The sequence below is a fragment of the Manis pentadactyla genome, chromosome 4, assembly GCF_030020395.1.
Source record: "Manis pentadactyla isolate mManPen7 chromosome 4, mManPen7.hap1, whole genome shotgun sequence".
Classification (NCBI taxonomy): Eukaryota; Metazoa; Chordata; class Mammalia; order Pholidota; family Manidae; genus Manis; species Manis pentadactyla.
In genome coordinates, this window is record NC_080022.1 from 112613829 (window position 1) to 112632061 (window position 18233).

An 18233-nucleotide genomic window follows, 5' to 3' on the forward strand; every position below is an offset into this window, starting at 1 on the left:
TAATTGTATGATTGCTTTTTAAAATTTGGGTTTGAAGAGTCAGATCTATCATTATTTGCTGTGTGATCAGGTAAATCACTGCACCATAAGCCCTGGTTTCTCATCTATAAATAGGACGACCTGCACGTCTTTTTGCTTTAAGGAGTATAGGTCTAAGAGATCCTGGGTTCACTATGTAAGTCCAGGAGAAGAAATCCTGGGGCAAAATACTTCTAAAAACTGAAATCAGTCAAAGCAAAGGGAGAAATAAAGTTTAAAATCCGTTTATTGCTCACGAACTGCAGTCCGGGGCCATTTCTTTCCTGCTCCAGCAGAAGCCAAAAAACCCCCTCCCTTCCCCTCCCCTCTTGGGTACAGATAAGCCCTCCTTGACCAGGTAATTATCCATTGATATGGAGATGTACTTCTCTTCACCCCTGAGGAATGATGCAAATGCACTAAAGCCATACTTCTTTCCACCTCTGAATGCCTATTGATATGCAGATAGATGTACTAAAGCCTGGTGAGATATTCTGGAACTATTACAATTTTACCCACAGCTATTAGTTTCATGCGGGGCTTTTTGATAAAGTTCTAAAAAGGACACGAGTATTTCAGCCTCCTAGCTCAGGGATAGCGTCTTGAAGGGCCCTCACATATCTACCTCCCACACCACCCTTCACTTCCTTGAATTTGTGGGTCGTAACATTCTGATCTAGGTCAGACTCGCGGCTAAGAGACGCAACCTCGGGCAATTCCAGCTTTCCGGCTCTTGGTCGCCACCAGCAACGAAAGTACATGCGCCTGGACCCCATCAATACGGATGCTGGAGGTGGTTTGCCGGAAAAAGAAACGCGTGGCGCTGAGGGACCACTTCCGCTTCCGTCGGCGTAAGTGTTTCACTTCTGCTGCTGCCGTGGTTAAGATGGAAGTCTTCTCGGAGTCGCGAGCCGGACACTGGGCCGGGGGTCCGGCCCTGGGGCAGTTTTACTGCGTCCCGCCTACGGTCGGGCCCTTCGCGGGCGCGGCGCCTGCGCTGCAAGGGTGTCCGCTCACACGCACCCAGTAAGCTCCTCGGGGCGGGCCTGTGGGCCTGGAGCTGCCTGCCGGCACCGGGGCAGCCGTGGAAGGCGGGCGGGCCCCCCGCGGCGCCAACTCCGGAGCGGGGCCGTGGCGCTCGGGCTCGGAGCCCCCTGCGCGGAGGAGGGCTCAGGCTCTGACCCCGCGCCGCCCTTCGCCGGACCTTTTTCTCTCTCCTCAGGAGCCCCATGGTGACCGGGACCTCGGTACTGGGAGTTAAGTTTGAGGGCGGAGTGGTGATTGCAGCAGACATGCTGGGCTCCTACGGCTCCTTGGCTCGTTTCCGCAACATATCTCGCATTATGCAAGTCAACAAGAGCACCATGCTGGGGGCTTCCGGAGACTACGCTGATTTCCAGTATTTGAAGCAAGTTCTCGGCCAGATGGTGTAAGTCATCTGGACAATAGGAAATAATTCCCAACCGAGGAGGGGAATCCACTAGGCCTTTAAAATCCCCTTAGCTCTGGGATGGAGGAACTTGAGGCTGCTGCAGAGGTTAGGGAGAATCGTTAGGGGTGAAAGATGTATTTACAGTAAGTTTTTGGCGTGTAGGGGGTTTAAAATGGGGAAGATTGTGGTAACTTGGGGGTGGATGGAAATCCCGACTTACATTCTCCACATTTTCTCACAACTAATTCTTCCTAAGGATTGATGAGGAGCTGTTGGGAGACGGACACAGCTATAGCCCTAGAGCTATTCACTCGTGGCTGACCAGGGCCATGTACAGTCGACGCTCCAAGATGAACCCCTTGTGGAACACCATGGTCATTGGAGGCTATGCCAATGGAGAGAGGTTGATTTGAATACAGATAATTTATTTCTTTGACCACCCAACACCTGGTGTCTGTCCCCGAGTGAATCCCACTTCTCAGACCCCATGGTCCCATACAAGATACGGAAACCTAAGATGAAATGAGTTCTTCGATCTGTTGTGTCATTTTAGCTTCCTTGGTTATGTGGACATGCTAGGTGTTGCCTATGAAGCCCCTTCTCTGGCCACTGGTTATGGTGCGTACTTGGCCCAGGTAAGCAGTCAGTTGAGAGATGGGAGAGAGGGGAAGTTCTGACCGGGGAAACAGGCTAGGATCCCTGCTGCTGGGCAGGTGGTTTTCTTTGTAATCCAGAGGCTGTATGTGTTGGCATTTACATTCCGATGACAAGGTGGTTTGTCAGGAAGTCAGTAGACATGTACAAAGAGAGGATCCCCTAGAGAACCTCGCCTTCGAGTGGGTCTTAGCACAAGCAAGCAGAATTCATTCTGGTGAGGCAGCAGGTGGAATGTCACTTTTACTTGTTTATGCTTAAATTGTCTATGTGAGACAGCCTCGTATTTAGCCCATTATCTCCCACGTTTTTTTCCCCATCTCTAGCCTCTGCTGCGAGAAATTCTGGAGAAGCAGCCAGTGCTGAGCCAGACTGAGGCTCGAGAGCTAGTGGAACGCTGCATGCGAGTGCTGTACTACCGAGATGCCCGTTCTTATAATAGGGTGAGGAGGCGTGTGAATAAATGGAGATGATGGACATCTACTTGGCAGGCTCCGGATTGTTGTAGGTCTCTATGCTTTGAAGAACACCTTGCCTCGTTTCTTACTTTCAGATTATGGGTAGACTCTCTACTTTACCTTTGACCATACCCTGTGGACTTTTTGTTGGGGTGGGTGTTTTCATTGGGAGCTGTTTTTTTTTCAGTTTCAAATCGCCACTGTAACTGAAAAAGGTGTTGAAATAGATGGACCACTGTCTGCAGAGACCAACTGGGATATTGCCCACATGATCAGGTGAATTACATCAATATTACAGTAGAAAAAAATGTGGTAGGAGTTGGGAGGCCCCTTAACTTGATTTTTCTGGGGGTCTCAACCAAAAAAATAATCTGAGTGGAGAGGGTTTGGGTTGGAGGATAGATCCACTTTTAGGAACTGATTTCTCTGTGGTGTCACAGTTTTATTACGCTGTCTTCCTTTTTAGTGGCTTTGAATGAAATAGATGAGTTATCCAGAACTGAAGGTGTGTCCTCCTCCTGACTTTGAACTCAGCTGGTTCAAAGGTAGACCTTGCTTTTGTAAAATCAATAAATTCTTTGAAATGCTTGCTGAGTGGTTGTACTGTCTGGGTCACACAAAGAGTGAAACTGCTTAGAGTACTGCCATATGACATCTTCACTGGTCAAAAACATTTGATTGTTGCTTCTTTACAGCAAATACAGGTAGAATTTTTATGCATGACAGTAGTATGAGACCTGCTACTTCATTAGTACGTGTGCTAAAAGCAGCTGTATGGAAGCCAGGCTTAATTTTTGTGTGATGGCATAATAGGCTTTGCAAATGCGTTTTTCTCCTACATTTCTGTCCATGTATACACTAGATTCTAAGAGATTTTTCTGGCTAATGTTGGCTACCAATGGGATATTAGCTAAGACACCATTTCAGAGATAGAACCCCAAGCTAGAACTGATGGCCTCAATCCTCATCCATGCAACCTCCTCACCCCCTCAAAGGGAATACTAAGTAATTCCAACATTTAACCTAAATGTCTATTGCCCAAATAGGTCAGAAAACCTCTTAAAGGTACTATATGTTATTAAAAGTTATCAAGTATAGCTATAAGTCAAATCAGTTGAAGTATTAGTCAAATTACACTTAAAACTCCTTCTTTTAAGCCAATTGACCACCGTAGGTGATTCCGATGCATATCCTCTTTGAGAAACTAACATAGGTTGCAAACCCAAAATCTATTAACAGAAATTTAGTGAGGAGAGCTGAGGGTGAATCCAAACATCCCTCCATTTGTATCATCCATTATTACATCAAACTAGAATTTAAGTAAAAACTGTGAGTTTACAATCTGATTCTTCCACACATTCAGTCTCAACACAGAGTAGTCAATAAATACTTGTTTATTGATTAAACTGATTTATAAAAAACAAAAAAATTTCCTTCTACTACTAAGCCATGCGGGCAGAATCCACAAAGGTAACTTCCTGGCCAAAACCCAGCCAATCCACTGTTGGTATTATGGTCTTAAAAAAACTACCCACCAATGAAGTCATAGTGTGCAAAAACCAGGGATCCAGCTCAGCTAAGGCTGGGGCTGCTGCAGAGACTACCAGAGAAGGATGAGGTTGTAGATAGAGTTGACCATAGTTGAATATTCTCAAAGGTTTGAAGTCCATATTCTGTCAAAATGGCATCAGGCAAAAAGCTGGGGAAGAGAAGCCCAGGTGGATCCTCAGTTCTCTTTTCAGATGCCATGGGTTCACAAGGCTGGCCAGGCTGCTTATGGGAGGGATCACTCCAGTTCACTACTTTAGAGTGTGCTGGGGGTTAAAAAGGTGGGAGTGAGGACAAATAGGTGGTAACATCACACCTGTACCACCAGGCCCATCACATCAACGTCTCCCAGCCTGAAAGCCTATTAAAATATGGTCACCTAAAAAAAAAACAAAAACCACATTGCTTATAAATCCACTTCCCCTCATTTACTGTATGTTCCACTTATGTACATTTTAAGGATGACCGATTTACAAGCTTGTGCACGTTGCCTCCTTGGCTCACAGGAGTGAAATGTTGCTGAAAGCCTCAGGATGGACAGAAGCATGGTGTAGCTGAGGGAAAGGTGGACTTGGATTTTTTGCTTCTTTTTTTCTGTACGTTCGAGTACATTTCAGTTTATAACCATGAGAACATACAATTTAAAAATATCCCTCATGCAAACTGTAGAAAAATTTTCTTCCTTGAAGCTGGCAGTGAAAAATAAAGATTCATGTCTTTTTCTTTGTGCACACCCCTGTGTTTCTTCTGGTTAGATTCTTCCCTAAGCATTAAGAGAGGGGAAAGCCAGAGTAATCAGGATTTCAACAAGGGGTCTGGTTTGTTAAAGTTTAACACTTCTTGCACAATTAGCTCCTGGCTGCATGACGTGCTCTCTCAAACAGGCATGCTGTCCACTTACAGGATGGAGTTCAACAAAGCAGGGAATTGCCCCTGGGGTCTGCAGGATGAAGACCCATATGCTGGGAATGCTTCCCACCCTGACACTCTCTTGCCAATGACACATGCATGACCCTTTGTCCAGAGGGATGGTGTGAGAATGGGAAGGGTGGCCAAGGATCCCAAGTGCAAAGGATAGTTTTTTTGTGTGTGTTTTTGCTGGACGGAGGGTGGTAAGGAAAAACAAATCTACTCATCATTCTGGATGATTAAGGTGGTTTCATGCATTTTTTAAAGCCACAATTTTGTATCTAGAGTTGCTGTAGAAACCAACATCTCTGGAGAGGGGAGGAAAGGAGAAGGAAGAGAGAGTTCAGTGGGATTTTTTTCCATTTTCATTTTTATATAAAAGTGTTAAGACCACAATGAAAAAGGTTTTTTATCCATATATATAATAAACCAGCTTGTGAGCTACACATTTTTGCCTTTCCCATCTTCAGAAATGCTCTCACATTGACAATGGTTGGACAGCATCATGCCCGAAGACATTGGCCGCACAGTACAACAACCAGAAAACCCACATGTACTACGGTACAGTTGAGGTAAAAGGGGAAAATTTAACATTCACCCACAAAGAATTTTTTTTTCTTCCTTGATTTTGTCAGAAAAATACCAAACAGTGATTAAAAAAAAAAAAAAGTCACAAAAACCTGTTTTTAGCATAAGTGAATGACCAGTGGGCCAGCTCCTTGGCTCAGATGTGATCACTACTGGTATTAATAATCCACAAATCCAGAGGGAAGTGTAAGTCACCATGTGGGGGGAATGGTGGCATAAAATTAAAAAATATAAACCAAATACCCCACCTGGTATACCCCCTTTTCCCTAAATCCCTCTACCCACCCTCACACTTTCCCACCCCCACTTCACACCAGCTCATGACCCCAACACTCAGATCTCCATCAGATCTAGGTCAGCTTCTTCAAAGCCATAGAAGGACTCGGTCTCGCTTTCACCCTCAAAGAGCTGGTGAAGGTTTTCAGGCTCAACTGTCTCTTCAGGAGATGACCTGGGTCGGGGAGTAGATGCTGAGGGCTCCTCGGACTGTTCCCCACTCAGCTTCAGCTGCTCCTCTAGGGAGGCAATTAGCTCCTCCTGCATGTCAGCATTTCTTATAGGTGAGTTGATGTTGCCATCAGGGCCAGGCAGAACGCTAGCCACAAGGAAGGATCGCTGAACTAGCTCTGGACAGTCCCCAACGACACCAAGTACCTCAGCCAGCCAGACCAGCACCAGTTGAAGCAGGACATCAGAATCACATGCAGTATCTGCCATTTCCCGAGCCTGCTCCTTCCACTTTTTGTGCAGGAAGTTCTTGACACTTCGTTTGATGCATACATCTAATGGCTGAATTTTGGAGCTACAGCCTGCTGGGACCACTGCAGGCAAAGTGCTAGAGGCACTGAGCATAGCCATCACCTCTTCTGACAAGTGAGTGCGATGACAGTCCATCACGAGCATGCCTTTGCTGCGCTGGCAAGCTGTGTGCTTCTGCCACACTCGGGCTGACCACAGCTCCATGATCTCGTCATCACTGTAGCCACTCTCCTTCACTTCTAGCAATATAGAGTCTGGCACACTAGCAGGCTGATCCACTTGTCCCCGGTAGAAAACCAGGGTGGGGAGAACAGTGCCATCTGCCAGAATAGCCAGGACTACATCACACCAAGGTTCCCCTGTACCCACTGTCTGCAGGGCATTCTCCTTTCGGTCTTCACTGCTCAGCACCTCTGTATCCAGAAACAAGGAGATCTCATCAACAGCCACAATCATAGACAAGGGGAGGTCCTGGTTGTGAATCTGCCGTTGGACAAATTCGATGAAGAGTCCTGCGTTCTCTGCCACACCCTTAGGTAAAGCGTGGGCCACAGCTCGCCGGGCCTGGGGAGTCAGCTGGTGCCGTAGCATGAAACGGACAGCCCATTCATAAGAGATCTTAAATCCCCCCTCCAAAGAACGTCCTATTTTGGTGGCTTTCTGGAACAAGGTCTCCTCATTTACAGGTAGCTGCTGCTCCCGCTGGGTTAGCACCCACTCAGCCAGTTTCTCTTCAGCTTCTAAGCTCAGATATTTGCCCTCCAGATTCTCCACCTGGGAGGCTTGGAAGCGCCGAAGCCAACGCCGGATACGCCGCTGGGGGTTTCGGAAGTGTTCAGCTGCCTGTTCTGTATTGCAGCATAGGGCAAACAGTACCACTCGAAGCTTCTTCACTGACAGCTGCTCCTTCTTGCCAATCCCACTGCTACTACCACCCCCTGATGCTTGCTCAGGTTCCTGGGTGACTGGGCTCCCTTCATCCTGGTCATCAACATTCAGACATTCGGTCCCCTCTCTGGCCAAGGGTGGAAGGGCCAGGGGCTGGGGGTGAGTTGGGGCTGGCGGGGTTGCAGTTGAAGCTGGTGATGGGAGTGCCCGGGCCACGGGAGTTGGAAGCTCTTCAGGCTCAGCAGGGGTGGCCCCTGCAGATTTCACAGTGGCAGCTTTATTAGAGAGGAAGGAAGGAGGAGGGTATATATTCTTCAAGCTCCGGTCATGCACTCGGTCACGAGTCTGGCCATGTCTAAAGGGTAAGCAAAGAAACAAAAAGCTACTTAAACCAGGAAAATGAAAATTAACAGTAGTAGTAGTAATAATAAAGACCAAACACAATGCAAAATAGAAATCAAGGCATGAAGGGAGTTTCTGTTACCTTGAGTGAGCTATCCAGGTGAGTCCTATGGGAAATGAGACAATAAAAACATGTTAACTCAGCAAAGAAATAAGTCCTCCAAAGATAGTGTCTTGGGATTACAACTAAAAAGCAAACCCACTTTCATAGTCCCATATAAACTTCAGTTTAGAATGCTTCCAGTTTGGTGAAGTCTGTCTAAACACAGTTAATGGGCTGGTCAGCAAGAGACGCTCTTGACTCATGTAGTATGATGATTTGTATCCTTACCTTTTTTCTTGTCCTACTAACCCCCGTCCCTCCTACTTACCCTGTGGCAGGATGCTACTGGATCTGTGAGAGGGGTTGAACACCAAATGCTTGGCCATGGCATCTCCCACAGAGGTAACAAAGGTGCATGAAGTGCAGGCCAGCTTGACTCCACTAAGAGAGAGAGTCAGGAGTATGTAAGACCAACATAGCAATGAACCAGAGAGAGTTAAGCTATAAGGCTTAATGAAGGAGTGTCCTTTCTCCTCTCTCTCACACTAATTCACACACCCACTCTCTAAAGTAATTAAAGCATTTAATGTAAAAACTTGAAAAATTAAAAGACCATCAGTAAGTTTCTCCTTACCTCATAGAATTTTTAAACAAAGCCAAATACTTGGGGCTCTTCCGTGGAACATGATTGCTGAGAAGACAAAGAAAAGTGGTATGATTTAGGGGTCCTGCTTGCTAAATTAGAGATCACCAGCCACTAACAATGCCCCAGTAAGAGATGCTGTTTCAATCCATCCTAACCTCAACCCAAGTTTTCCTATCATAATAGTATGCATGTAAATCCCTGGGGGATCCGTTAGATGCACATTCTGATCAAGTAGGTCGTGGGCAGGGCCCAGAGGCTGCCATTTCTAACAAGCTCCCATGCTGCACTTATTTGCACCACACTTTGAGTAGCAAGGTCCTACAAAATCTGAGCACAGATTATAAAGCCAAATGAACATGGATTTGTCTAGGAGAGAGACTGACGACTCTGAGAGGTGAAGGAGGAACAGTCAGAAGCAGGAGGGGATGCAGTAAGTTCTGGGGAATGTGAACCCCCCCACAGGAACACTGGTTTAATTGTGACTTACTTGATCATGTGGTTGGCATAAGCACGAGAGCAGCAGGTGCTGTAGCGGCACAGAGAGCAGTGAACGTAAGTAGGAAAATGATTAGGGAAATCTGGGATCTCAAAGCTGCACTCCAGACACGTTTGTCGGCCCATGACACTCCTGTCAAGAAACAAGGAAAATTCTCACTGCCTCAGGGTCCTGAAATTGTAGGGGTTTTAGACAACAGATCCTGCTAAAAGGCTACCAGATTACACTGGCTGTCATGAATAATCATGCCCACCCAGCCCCCAGCCTCCAGAAGGCACTGACATTTTCCTAACAGCTCTCTTCTGGATGTTGCGCTGGACAGGAGGGTAAAGGAGGACAGGCAGAGGGTCTGTTGAGGAGGTCAGTGGTGCTGCCTCCTGCAAAGTGCTGGGAGGGGCATCACTGGAGGATACAGGAACAGTTCGTGGCTGTCCTCGGGAAGCCCGGATTGTCACCTGTAAGCAAGGGAAGGAACAGTTAGAAACCACCCATGATAAATGTCAGAATATGGAAAATATTCCTCCCCTCTTAGATCTGTACAAGAAATGCTGACAAACCCTTTACCTTGGTGCCTGGCTTCAAGCCTTCCAGCTGCTTGGGTTTACGGAAGGTTTTATGGTGCTGAAGCTTGTGTTCAATTTTGTCCTTGGCAAAGAGAAACTGCAGGCGGCATTTGTTGCAGTGATAAACATTCCTTTTCTGAAGGGGGAGAAAAAAGAGAATCTCTTGAAGGTTCCCAATGAGTTTTCTTCCCTGAAGAAAAGGGAGATCAATATTATTTGTCCCACCTTTCTGTTGATAATTTAAGAGAGTAAGAAGGAAATATACAACACCAAAACATACCACAAGAATCACTTCCACACTCCCAAAGAAAGGCGGACTCAAAGCCAGGACTACAAGGTCCTCAAACCATCTTTTCCTGACTTGTTTTAACAATTTGGAGTGATTTCAGCTTTACTTGTCCCTATTTTATCTTTACAATGCAGACAGTGCTACCTACTTCTGGGCATTCTTATTTTTACAAATACAATAAAATGTACATGGTTAAAAAAAATCATATTTTTTATTCTGTACTCCTTCATGTTGTGAGTTTGCCTTCAACTCTGACCCTCAGTCCCTTTCCACAGAAACAGCTTGTTACCAGTATATTGGATATTCTTTCATGGGCAGTCTATGCATATAACCAAATAAACACGTCTCCAACCACCTCCCTTTATTTCCTTTCTTATTCTTTTTAACACAAATGATATTTTTCTATACCTTGCTGTTTTTCCTCTTAACACATCTACATATGTATATAAATATGCCTCCTATAAATCTATTTTGGGGATTCAGACTGACTAATATTAAAGTACCTCAAAAATAGGACCCACGTCTATGATTTCTTTCCTTAAGATGGCAAGGCTCTTCTCACCGCAGCTGAGTTACAAGTGACACTTCTCATGCCATTATTTGGAAATACATTCATGGTGGACTATTAGCAGTCATTACTGTGCAAATGAGTGTGTGAGCCTAAGAGGGTGCTTACAAGTGAGGGTGCGGGCATCTGTGCACGCCCGCGTGTGAACACCAAGCACAGGCACACCCATCGTCTTCCCCACTGTGGGCCCCCTCTATGTGCCTTCACACCCCTCTTCCGGTGGCTCCTTTCTTGTAGCATTTTAAAACAAGGTCCTATCTATTCCATCTCAAAAACAAAACAACAAAAGCCACAACAGTAACAAATTCTCCCTTGTACCTCTTCCCCTGCATCTACCACCCTTGGTTCTCCCCTCGTAAACAAACTTCTTTAAATAAGCTGTCTCTGTCTCCTTACCTCTTATTCATTTGTCTTACTGAAATATGACTTCTATCCTACTAACGAACAAAACAGCCCCCATAGATGTTGCTAAATTAAAGGTCATCCTCTGTTTCTATCTTGCATGGCACTTTCCTGCAGCATTCTGATCACATCCTTTTCTTCAAAACACCTGCCTTGACACCAAGACTCTTCTGTTTTTTTCTCCTAAGACGATGGTCCAGGCTTTGTAGAGATTTCAAAAGTTTTAATCCTTCACCTTATTCTCAACCTGGCACTTAAAAATTAAAAATCTACTGGATTTATATAACGATGATTCCTAAGTATCTTTTCCATAGCCCAGGCTTCAGACCTATATATCCAACCATCTGTTTAATAGATAATTACACGTGATATCCACACACACTGCTAACTCAGAATATCCTAACTTTAACAACCCCCCCAACCAAACTTATTTCCAATGATTCTCTCTCAATAAACAGTGTCACCATCCATCCAGTTTCCTGAGAGAATCTTAGGTACATTCTTCCCTCACTACCTGCACCAAATGTATATCTAAATCACAAACGCCACTTATCTTCTCAGTATCTCCCAACTCTATCCTCTTTTTCTTCATTTCTCCACTATATTGTCTCACCTAAACTACTGAAAAAGCCTTTAGTTAGTCTCCTCAATTCTAACTTCAATTCTCCATTCTTTCTTAGTATGGACAGTGTAACCACTGCTAAAAGCAAATCTGAACATTCAATTGAAGGACTTAAAAATTCCTTCAATGGCTCCCCAGAAACTTACTATAAAGTTGAAACTCCTTTTCATGACTTACAAGATTCTCCATGGTTTATTCCCTAACCTCACCCTTGGTCCCTACACTCCAAACACACTGAACTTCTTTCAATCCTTTGAGTGTCCATATGTGTTCTCACTCTACTTCAAGCACACCGTTCTTCTGTCCCACTTCACCTGGCTCATCCTTACTCCTCCTTTAACTCTTGCACACCCTTCAGCCTAGAAGCTGCACTAGGCTTCTAGAATAGCTATATGTTTTTCTATTTCCTATATTTCCCTAACACAATGTTCTTCGTGTTTTATTATGCTGTTTCTTTTATTCACTAAATCTCTTAACACCTAGTCTAGTGCTAGGCACATAACAGTAATTCAATAAATTTTTGCAAACACATGCATATTATCTTCTCTACCAAAATTATTTGCTTAACTCAACCCTGGTCTCAGCATCCATAAATTTAAAAAATGAGAATATGGGACCTGCTCGGGGACTGGTACCTGGTGCCTCATGTAGTGCTGCTGGAATGCATTGCCGTTCTTGAAGACCTTGAGGCAGTAAGGGCAGAGCAGATGCCGGGTGTCCTCGTGAATCATCCGGAAATGGACGTCCACCTCTGAGTAGAGGGAGGAGCGGTACTGACACACCTGAGCCACGTAAGAGGAGAAAAAACCAACAGTGAGGTGAATAACCGAGGCCTTGAAAAAGAGGTCAAATGTCTTTATATGGGGAAAATGTCAAATATCTCAATAATGTCAAAATATGGGGAAAAAAATTTTCCTAAATGTACAGAAATCAATTTTTTCTGACTCTGTAATGCATAGCTGTATTTGTGATAAATTGAGCTTTGAATTAAGATAAAAATGGGGAAGGACAGGGAAGTTTGAGAATAATCCATACTCTATTATGACTAAGAGGAATAAGGTTTTCTCTGTCCACCTCCAAAGGGCAGTTTAGGAGACAGACACTCCCTTAATACATGCCCATGTTCCCTGACTGGGTTACCTGGCTGGGGACATGCATACTTTCCTTTATATTTTTCTCCTGCATGGAAAATTCTGAAAAAACAAACTGTGTTTATTATTTCTTCTCTATCTCCTCAGTGTTCCAAACTGAGTGTGTGCACTAGATGCATTCAGCAATGCTCATTAGTAGATTCTTTGTACTCAGCCTGAGAACAAAATGTCTACAGCTCCCTGGAGAAAAAGGCAGTACCTGGCAAACATAAGGCATCTCCCCAGGCTTATGAGTGTCCTTCATATGCTGGAGAAATAGTGGCTCGCTCTCAAACGCCCACTCACAGATCTTGCACTTGGCTGTAATTAGAAAAATAATCAATAAATCCACATGAAAACAAGACCAACATCCTGCTGACTCAATCATTATTTTCTCTGACTTCCATACCTTCATTTAAATAAATCATTAAGTCTCTTCTTTCTTTAAAATGGTTCCATCTTGACATATGTGTTGCTGATCTAACAATGAACCTTATGTTTCTAGCTCAGACTTCTTACCAAAACTGCAGTCTAGGTTTTGAACTGTGAGATATTTTTAACTGGATATTCTACCATCAACTCAAACTTAATTTAGCATCTCCTGCTTCCCATTGTTTCCTTTTCACTTCTCTACCTCCTTTTGAGATCAAAACTTAGGCATTATCTCTGACTCCAAAACCCGTGCTGTCACCATTTCAAAATGCTTCAAGGAATTGTCACTTCTCTACTCTCACAGGCAAAAACTTGGTAGAAGCTCTTATGATTTCTTACTGTCAATCAGTTGGCTTCCAATATTCCCACCTCTCTAATAAATATAGTATCTATTCTTTACATATCATTGCCAAATGAATTCTTTTAGACAGTATTACATCATTTGCTTAAAGATAGGCAGATTATCCCCTATGAATAATTCAACAAATATTCACTCAGTAAGTACAAATAAGAATTTGTCCTCAAAAGACTGATAATATGAACAGAAGTTGTTGCCTTGTTATGAGTTATTGTGTTTAGTATTAATAAATCTGAGATAATTAAACTTTGAAATTGGTCATTTCGCTAAGCTGACAAGTTAGGCTGCAATTCTGAATCTCTGGTGAAAATTTTAATTGCTACATATTTTGAATTACAGAGGCAAAATGAAGAGAGATATTTGTATTTTTCTTAACTATCAATGGAATTATTTTCAAGTTTTTGTAAATATGGAAATTGTGAATTTGAAGCTTTTAGCATTTACTGGACAATGTCCAGTCTCTGCCCCCAAAAAAGAATGAAGTTGAAATAATTCTTGAAAATTAAACAAAAACAAGGGTTCTTAATCTGGTGTCCATAGAAGAGGTCTCAGGGCCTGAAATTACTGGCAAAAGATATCTATTGGAAAATAAGTTTACTTTGGGGGGAAGATGGTTCACAAGTTTTGTGTTTATTCTCAAAGGGGTCTGCAACCCATTTAGAACCACTTCCAAGAGGGACATTAGGAGCTACAAGGATAAAAATACAGATAAAGAAATAAAAATTTTGCCTAGAGGAATGAGGAAAAGCTGTAAGACATATAAGCTGTACCTTGAAATGACAGATTTGCCAGACAGAGGAGACAAGAACAGAGCAAAGACAGGGATGTCTGGAATACATGAACTGTTTGGGAAATATAACTAGTGACATGACAGTATTTTCTCCTGTTTTTTTCCCCTTCACCTTTCAATTCAATTTGCTCCTGTCCTTTAATTACCTTTTTTCTTTTCTGGAACACCTTTAAGCATTGGTTCAAGCCCTTCTTATTCTATGTCTTCCCTGGGGAATCTCATTCAACCTTAAAGGCTTTGAATACAACCTATGTATCAGTTCTGTTGTTATAGCTGTCACACATCAAAAATAAAAACGGTAAGCAGTTTTAAAGCACAAATACCATGCTAAGATTTCTATGTATTATCCTCTATCAATAAAACCAGTGAGATAGGTGCCTAAGATATCAGTGGATTTAAGACATCCTGAGTAACCTTCCAGATCTGTTCTTATAGGGAAAGGAGCTGGTATGGAAAATGATTCAAGAGGGAAAATTAATTGACTTTTCAAATTGGTTATCATAACGTGGTCCCTCCCACCACCACTACCCTCACCTTCTTAACCTAACATAGTCTCTTACTTTGAGAAAACAGGCATGAACTATTACAGCTTCTGCTGTAGGGAAGGGATAAGGAAAGGTAGATAGATCCTTATGCCTTTCTAAGGCATATTCAACCTCACCATTCATCCCAAGACTTTATCAAGCAATTAGTTCTCTCTCTCTCTCTCTCTCTCTCCATACTGTTACAGTAAAATATAATGATCCACTGTATTATGGGAACAATTCAGGAAATTTGAAAACGAACTAGCTAATAGATGGTATTAAAGATTTATGGTTAAATTACGATAGGTTTTGACAAAAGTACTATAACTATATATAGAAAAAGTGTCCTTATGGTTTAGAGATACATACTGAAGTATTTAGGGGTGAAATGTCATTATGCCTATAATTTAACTTAAGAACACTCCAGAAAATATAACCTTTTTTTCCCCAAAATTAAAAAGAAAGCAATGGGTCCCAAAATAATAAATCAAAATATAACCTCCTTTCAGGCAGTCTGCCATGAGTGCAAAAAAAAAGGAGTTACAAAATAATATAAAAATAAAATTAATATATATTCTAAAGTATAGAAAAGATAGTTACCTATCTGGGTCAACAATTTCTCAGGTTTTTGATCAGTGTAAATTTTAAGTCATAAGATAGTTGGAAATTAAGTCAGGTATAACAAGAGTGTCTAGCTGAGAAAGAAGGACTGATGGGGTTCTGCACTATTTTATCCCCCTTAAGAAAAAACTTATCTTTCCTATGAACAGTCCACATAATTGGAATAACAAAAACTCACCCACCAGATTCTGTATAAAAATGAGTTAGGTGTTTTCACTGGGAGGTGTAGATGAGTTATTAGAACTTTCCACCACTGACAGTGAAGAATTTTGGATCCTAAACTAGACCAAGCTGGCTACTCTGCCACTATACTGTATAAGTGCCATGATGGTTGCTTCTGGTATCTATTCTTCTCCCAAATGCTTAGTCTATGCTACACACTGTCCATATGCTAACCAAAAGTAACATGGGGCTAGTGAACACTTGATATGTGGTGAGCCCAAACTGATTTCAAAAAATCTTTTTAATGGGAAAAAAGAATGTTAAATATCTAACTTTAAATTTTTGATTACATGCTGAAGTATCTTAGATAAAATGAGTTAAATATACTATTAAAATTAATTTCACTTTTAACTTTAAAATGGCTACCAGAAAAATTAAAATTATATAGATAGCTCACATCATTCCTCTATTGACCAGCACTAGTCATGGCAACTGCCAATTGACCCTTGCCAATATGACCAAGGCCAAGGAGACAGAAAGGGAAAGCAATTCTGCCTTGTAAGAAACTGATATTGTCAAGACAGGAAGGTCTCCTTCACCTGCTCAAATTTGTGTCTGAATGTAATGCCTGAGACTAACACACCCACCCTGCTGTGACCCAGGGTGAACTGTTAAAAAGTAGAACACTCAAGGTTCTGGGCCCGAAGTATACTCCACCTTGAGTCCTCTCAGTTAAATGATATAATAGATATCTTTATTGCTTAATTCATTTTTAGTCAATGTTTTAAATTTGTAGCAAAAGCAACCAGGTAACAAGTATATTCCTATGAGTCTGCTCATGATGTTACCCATCACCTACACACTCTTCTTACTACTTTCCATTCATCTAAATCCTTCTTGTATTACTTTTATTATAATAAAAATACTGTCTTATTCTCACATTTTCCTATATTTACTTAATTTTGGTCTTTTCAACAAAACTAAAAATCCCTTATAGGACATAGGAAATTTTCTAGGAAGACTGGGCTCAAATCCTCACAGTACTGGAGGTGCATGATTTTAAGCAAATGGCTTAATTTTTCTGAGCTTATATTCAGACTGTGTACTTTAAGATGTCTTTAAGATGTACATGGAGATAACACTTCAATTCATCTTAAATATCATTGAAAGCACTGTCTCAATGGCAAAGCACTTTATGTTATCTTTTATCCTATATAAAACCTGTCAGGGTACTGACTAAAGTGGAGGTTCAAATACAGATGACTCTACTTCTATAAAAAGACCTAGGTAATAAACACACATACTGATATCTCTACAGTGGTCCTGAATCAAAGCCCTCAATAATTCAGGATCTAGAACTGAACTCAAGTCATGCTTGAACAGAAGTCAAGCTTGTAAGGTAGGGTAAGAGAAGTAAGGAACTGACTACAAACATGCAGAGAACTTCCTCTACACTGTTACCCACATATAAATAAATATAATGGGCTCCCCCCTAGGGCCATTCAATGAAGAACAAAGCATACCCCTAGAGTTTAAGAGTTTCCACTTACTAGTCGATTCATAGGGACTATGAACATTTTCCAAGTGGCATTGGAGCTGGAAGGGAGTGGAAAACTGGCGATAACAGTGTTGGCAGATAGTATGACCATCCACCTCACCATTCTGTTGATCGAGTTCTACATGGTGTTTCATATGGTTCATGAATCTGTAGCACAGCACAAAGGGAAAGTACAGAACATATATCAGTAGCATCAGAGATTTAACACCAGAATCACAGAACAGACTTTATGTGTCCTCTGCCCCCGTTTGGGAGTCCTTCTCCGAGCCCAAAAAAGGGTTTTTGAAACTAAGAGTTCTGTGGAAGGAGATGAACTGGTCTCCCTTAGTCTACCCAGCTATCTTTCATTTACTACCACAACACCTCTATCAGGTATAATAATAGTTACTGATTTAATGATAATCCTTAAGCAGAATGAATAACAGGACCACTCTCCAAAGAGAAAGACTTAAACAAGTAAGAACACTTCAGTCTTCTCCTGTCCAAAGTAACCTCTAAGGCTCTTCAACACTCACCGAATGTTGTTTTTTAGCCTTTTGGTACAATGGGGGCATCGGAAAGATGTGGCGACTTTAGGGAAGTTTGTGAGTTGGGTTACTTTGCCACCATCCCGTCCATAGTAGAAGTCATCTACTAGCATAATGAGCTTGGTCTGGACAGCATCACCCACATTCTCATTTGGCTCTGGTACTTTGGTAGGTGGTGACAGAGCAGGAATAGGTGTAGAAGAAGGTGTGGAAGCAATAGGAGCCGTTTTCTCAGGGGATGGGGGCTTTGCTGCTGATGGGACAATGGGTTCTGAATCCAGAGACTTTCCTTTCTTCTGGTATTCAATCATTTCTGGGCAACAGTACTATAGAGAAAGAAGACATCTGATCATTTTGGTTATTCTAGGAGCCAAGATGTGCTAACACCCTAACTTCACTAACATTCCTTGGTCACAGTTTGGTTCCAGGTATTCTCACCCAGCTTTCACCCTTCAGTTTTCTACAGCGTTTCCAGGTTTCACTCTTTTCCTAGTGCGTATATGTTTACAGTCATACGCCACTCCAAATAACATACCTGGTACTTCTCCTTCCTGACTTCAATCCTTTAATCACTTGCTAGCATAACTGGCTCTGAGCTGCTTGGCAAGAAGTAGTTCCAAACTTTGCATCTGGACTAATACCAAAAAATTGAAAAGGCTAGAAATCGGAATTGGTTGATGACTCTTGATTCATCCAATGACAGAATAAATAGAAAATGAGCTGAGGCCAACTTGGTTTGAGTTCTGATAATCTAACAAACACCTGTCCTCCTGTGCAGTACCAAAATCTACCACAACTAAGGAGTTAAGGTTCACATATGTTCCTACCTATCTGAGGGTCTTTAAA

The 18233-nt window shown here is 42.4% G+C and overlaps 2 protein-coding genes across 3 annotated transcripts in view; one reads left to right on the forward strand and one right to left on the reverse strand.

Annotated features, from left to right (window-relative positions):
• The first annotated feature begins 852 nt into the window (after positions 1-852).
• On the forward strand, positions 853-3149 carry PSMB4 (proteasome 20S subunit beta 4). The gene is made up of 7 exons (XM_036905133.2): positions 853-1044; positions 1241-1447; positions 1707-1853; positions 2004-2085; positions 2431-2547; positions 2750-2838; positions 3029-3149. The coding sequence occupies exons 1-7, from the start codon at positions 905-907 to the stop codon at positions 3039-3041; spliced, it is 795 nt and encodes a 264-aa protein (XP_036761028.2). The 5' UTR covers positions 853-904; the 3' UTR covers positions 3042-3149.
• A 430-nt stretch (positions 3150-3579) lies between these two features.
• POGZ (pogo transposable element derived with ZNF domain) overlaps positions 3580-18233 on the reverse strand; it is a 46851-nt gene continuing 32197 nt past the window's right edge. Inside the window, exons 9-19 of one of the 2 annotated variants that reach the window (XM_036905132.2) lie at positions 17376-17713; positions 16853-17007; positions 12636-12736; positions 11921-12067; positions 9406-9540; positions 9124-9296; positions 8833-8973; positions 8334-8390; positions 8028-8140; positions 7739-7763; positions 3580-7609 (exon numbers count right to left, since the gene is read on the reverse strand). In XM_036905132.2, the coding sequence (XP_036761027.2) occupies positions 5941-7609; positions 7739-7763; positions 8028-8140; positions 8334-8390; positions 8833-8973; positions 9124-9296; positions 9406-9540; positions 11921-12067; positions 12636-12736; positions 16853-17007; positions 17376-17713 (3054 nt within the window). In that variant the 3' untranslated portion in view covers positions 3580-5940. The remainder of the gene's footprint in view (positions 7610-7738; positions 7764-8027; positions 8141-8333; positions 8391-8832; positions 8974-9123; positions 9297-9405; positions 9541-11920; positions 12068-12635; positions 12737-16852; positions 17008-17375; positions 17714-18233) is intronic. The other variant, XM_036905130.2, reaches the window with a different exon arrangement.

Coding starts and splice junctions, on each gene's coding strand:
- PSMB4 (XM_036905133.2), top strand. CDS start 905: ATGGAAGTCTTCTCGGAGTCGCGAGCCGGACACTGGGCCGGGGGTCCG. Junction 1,448..1,706: donor CAAGTTCTCGGCCAGATGGT/GTAAGTCATCTG, acceptor ATTCTTCCTAAG/GATTGATGAGGAGCTGTTGG. Junction 2,548..2,749: donor ATGCCCGTTCTTATAATAGG/GTGAGGAGGCGT, acceptor TTTTTTTTTCAG/TTTCAAATCGCCACTGTAAC.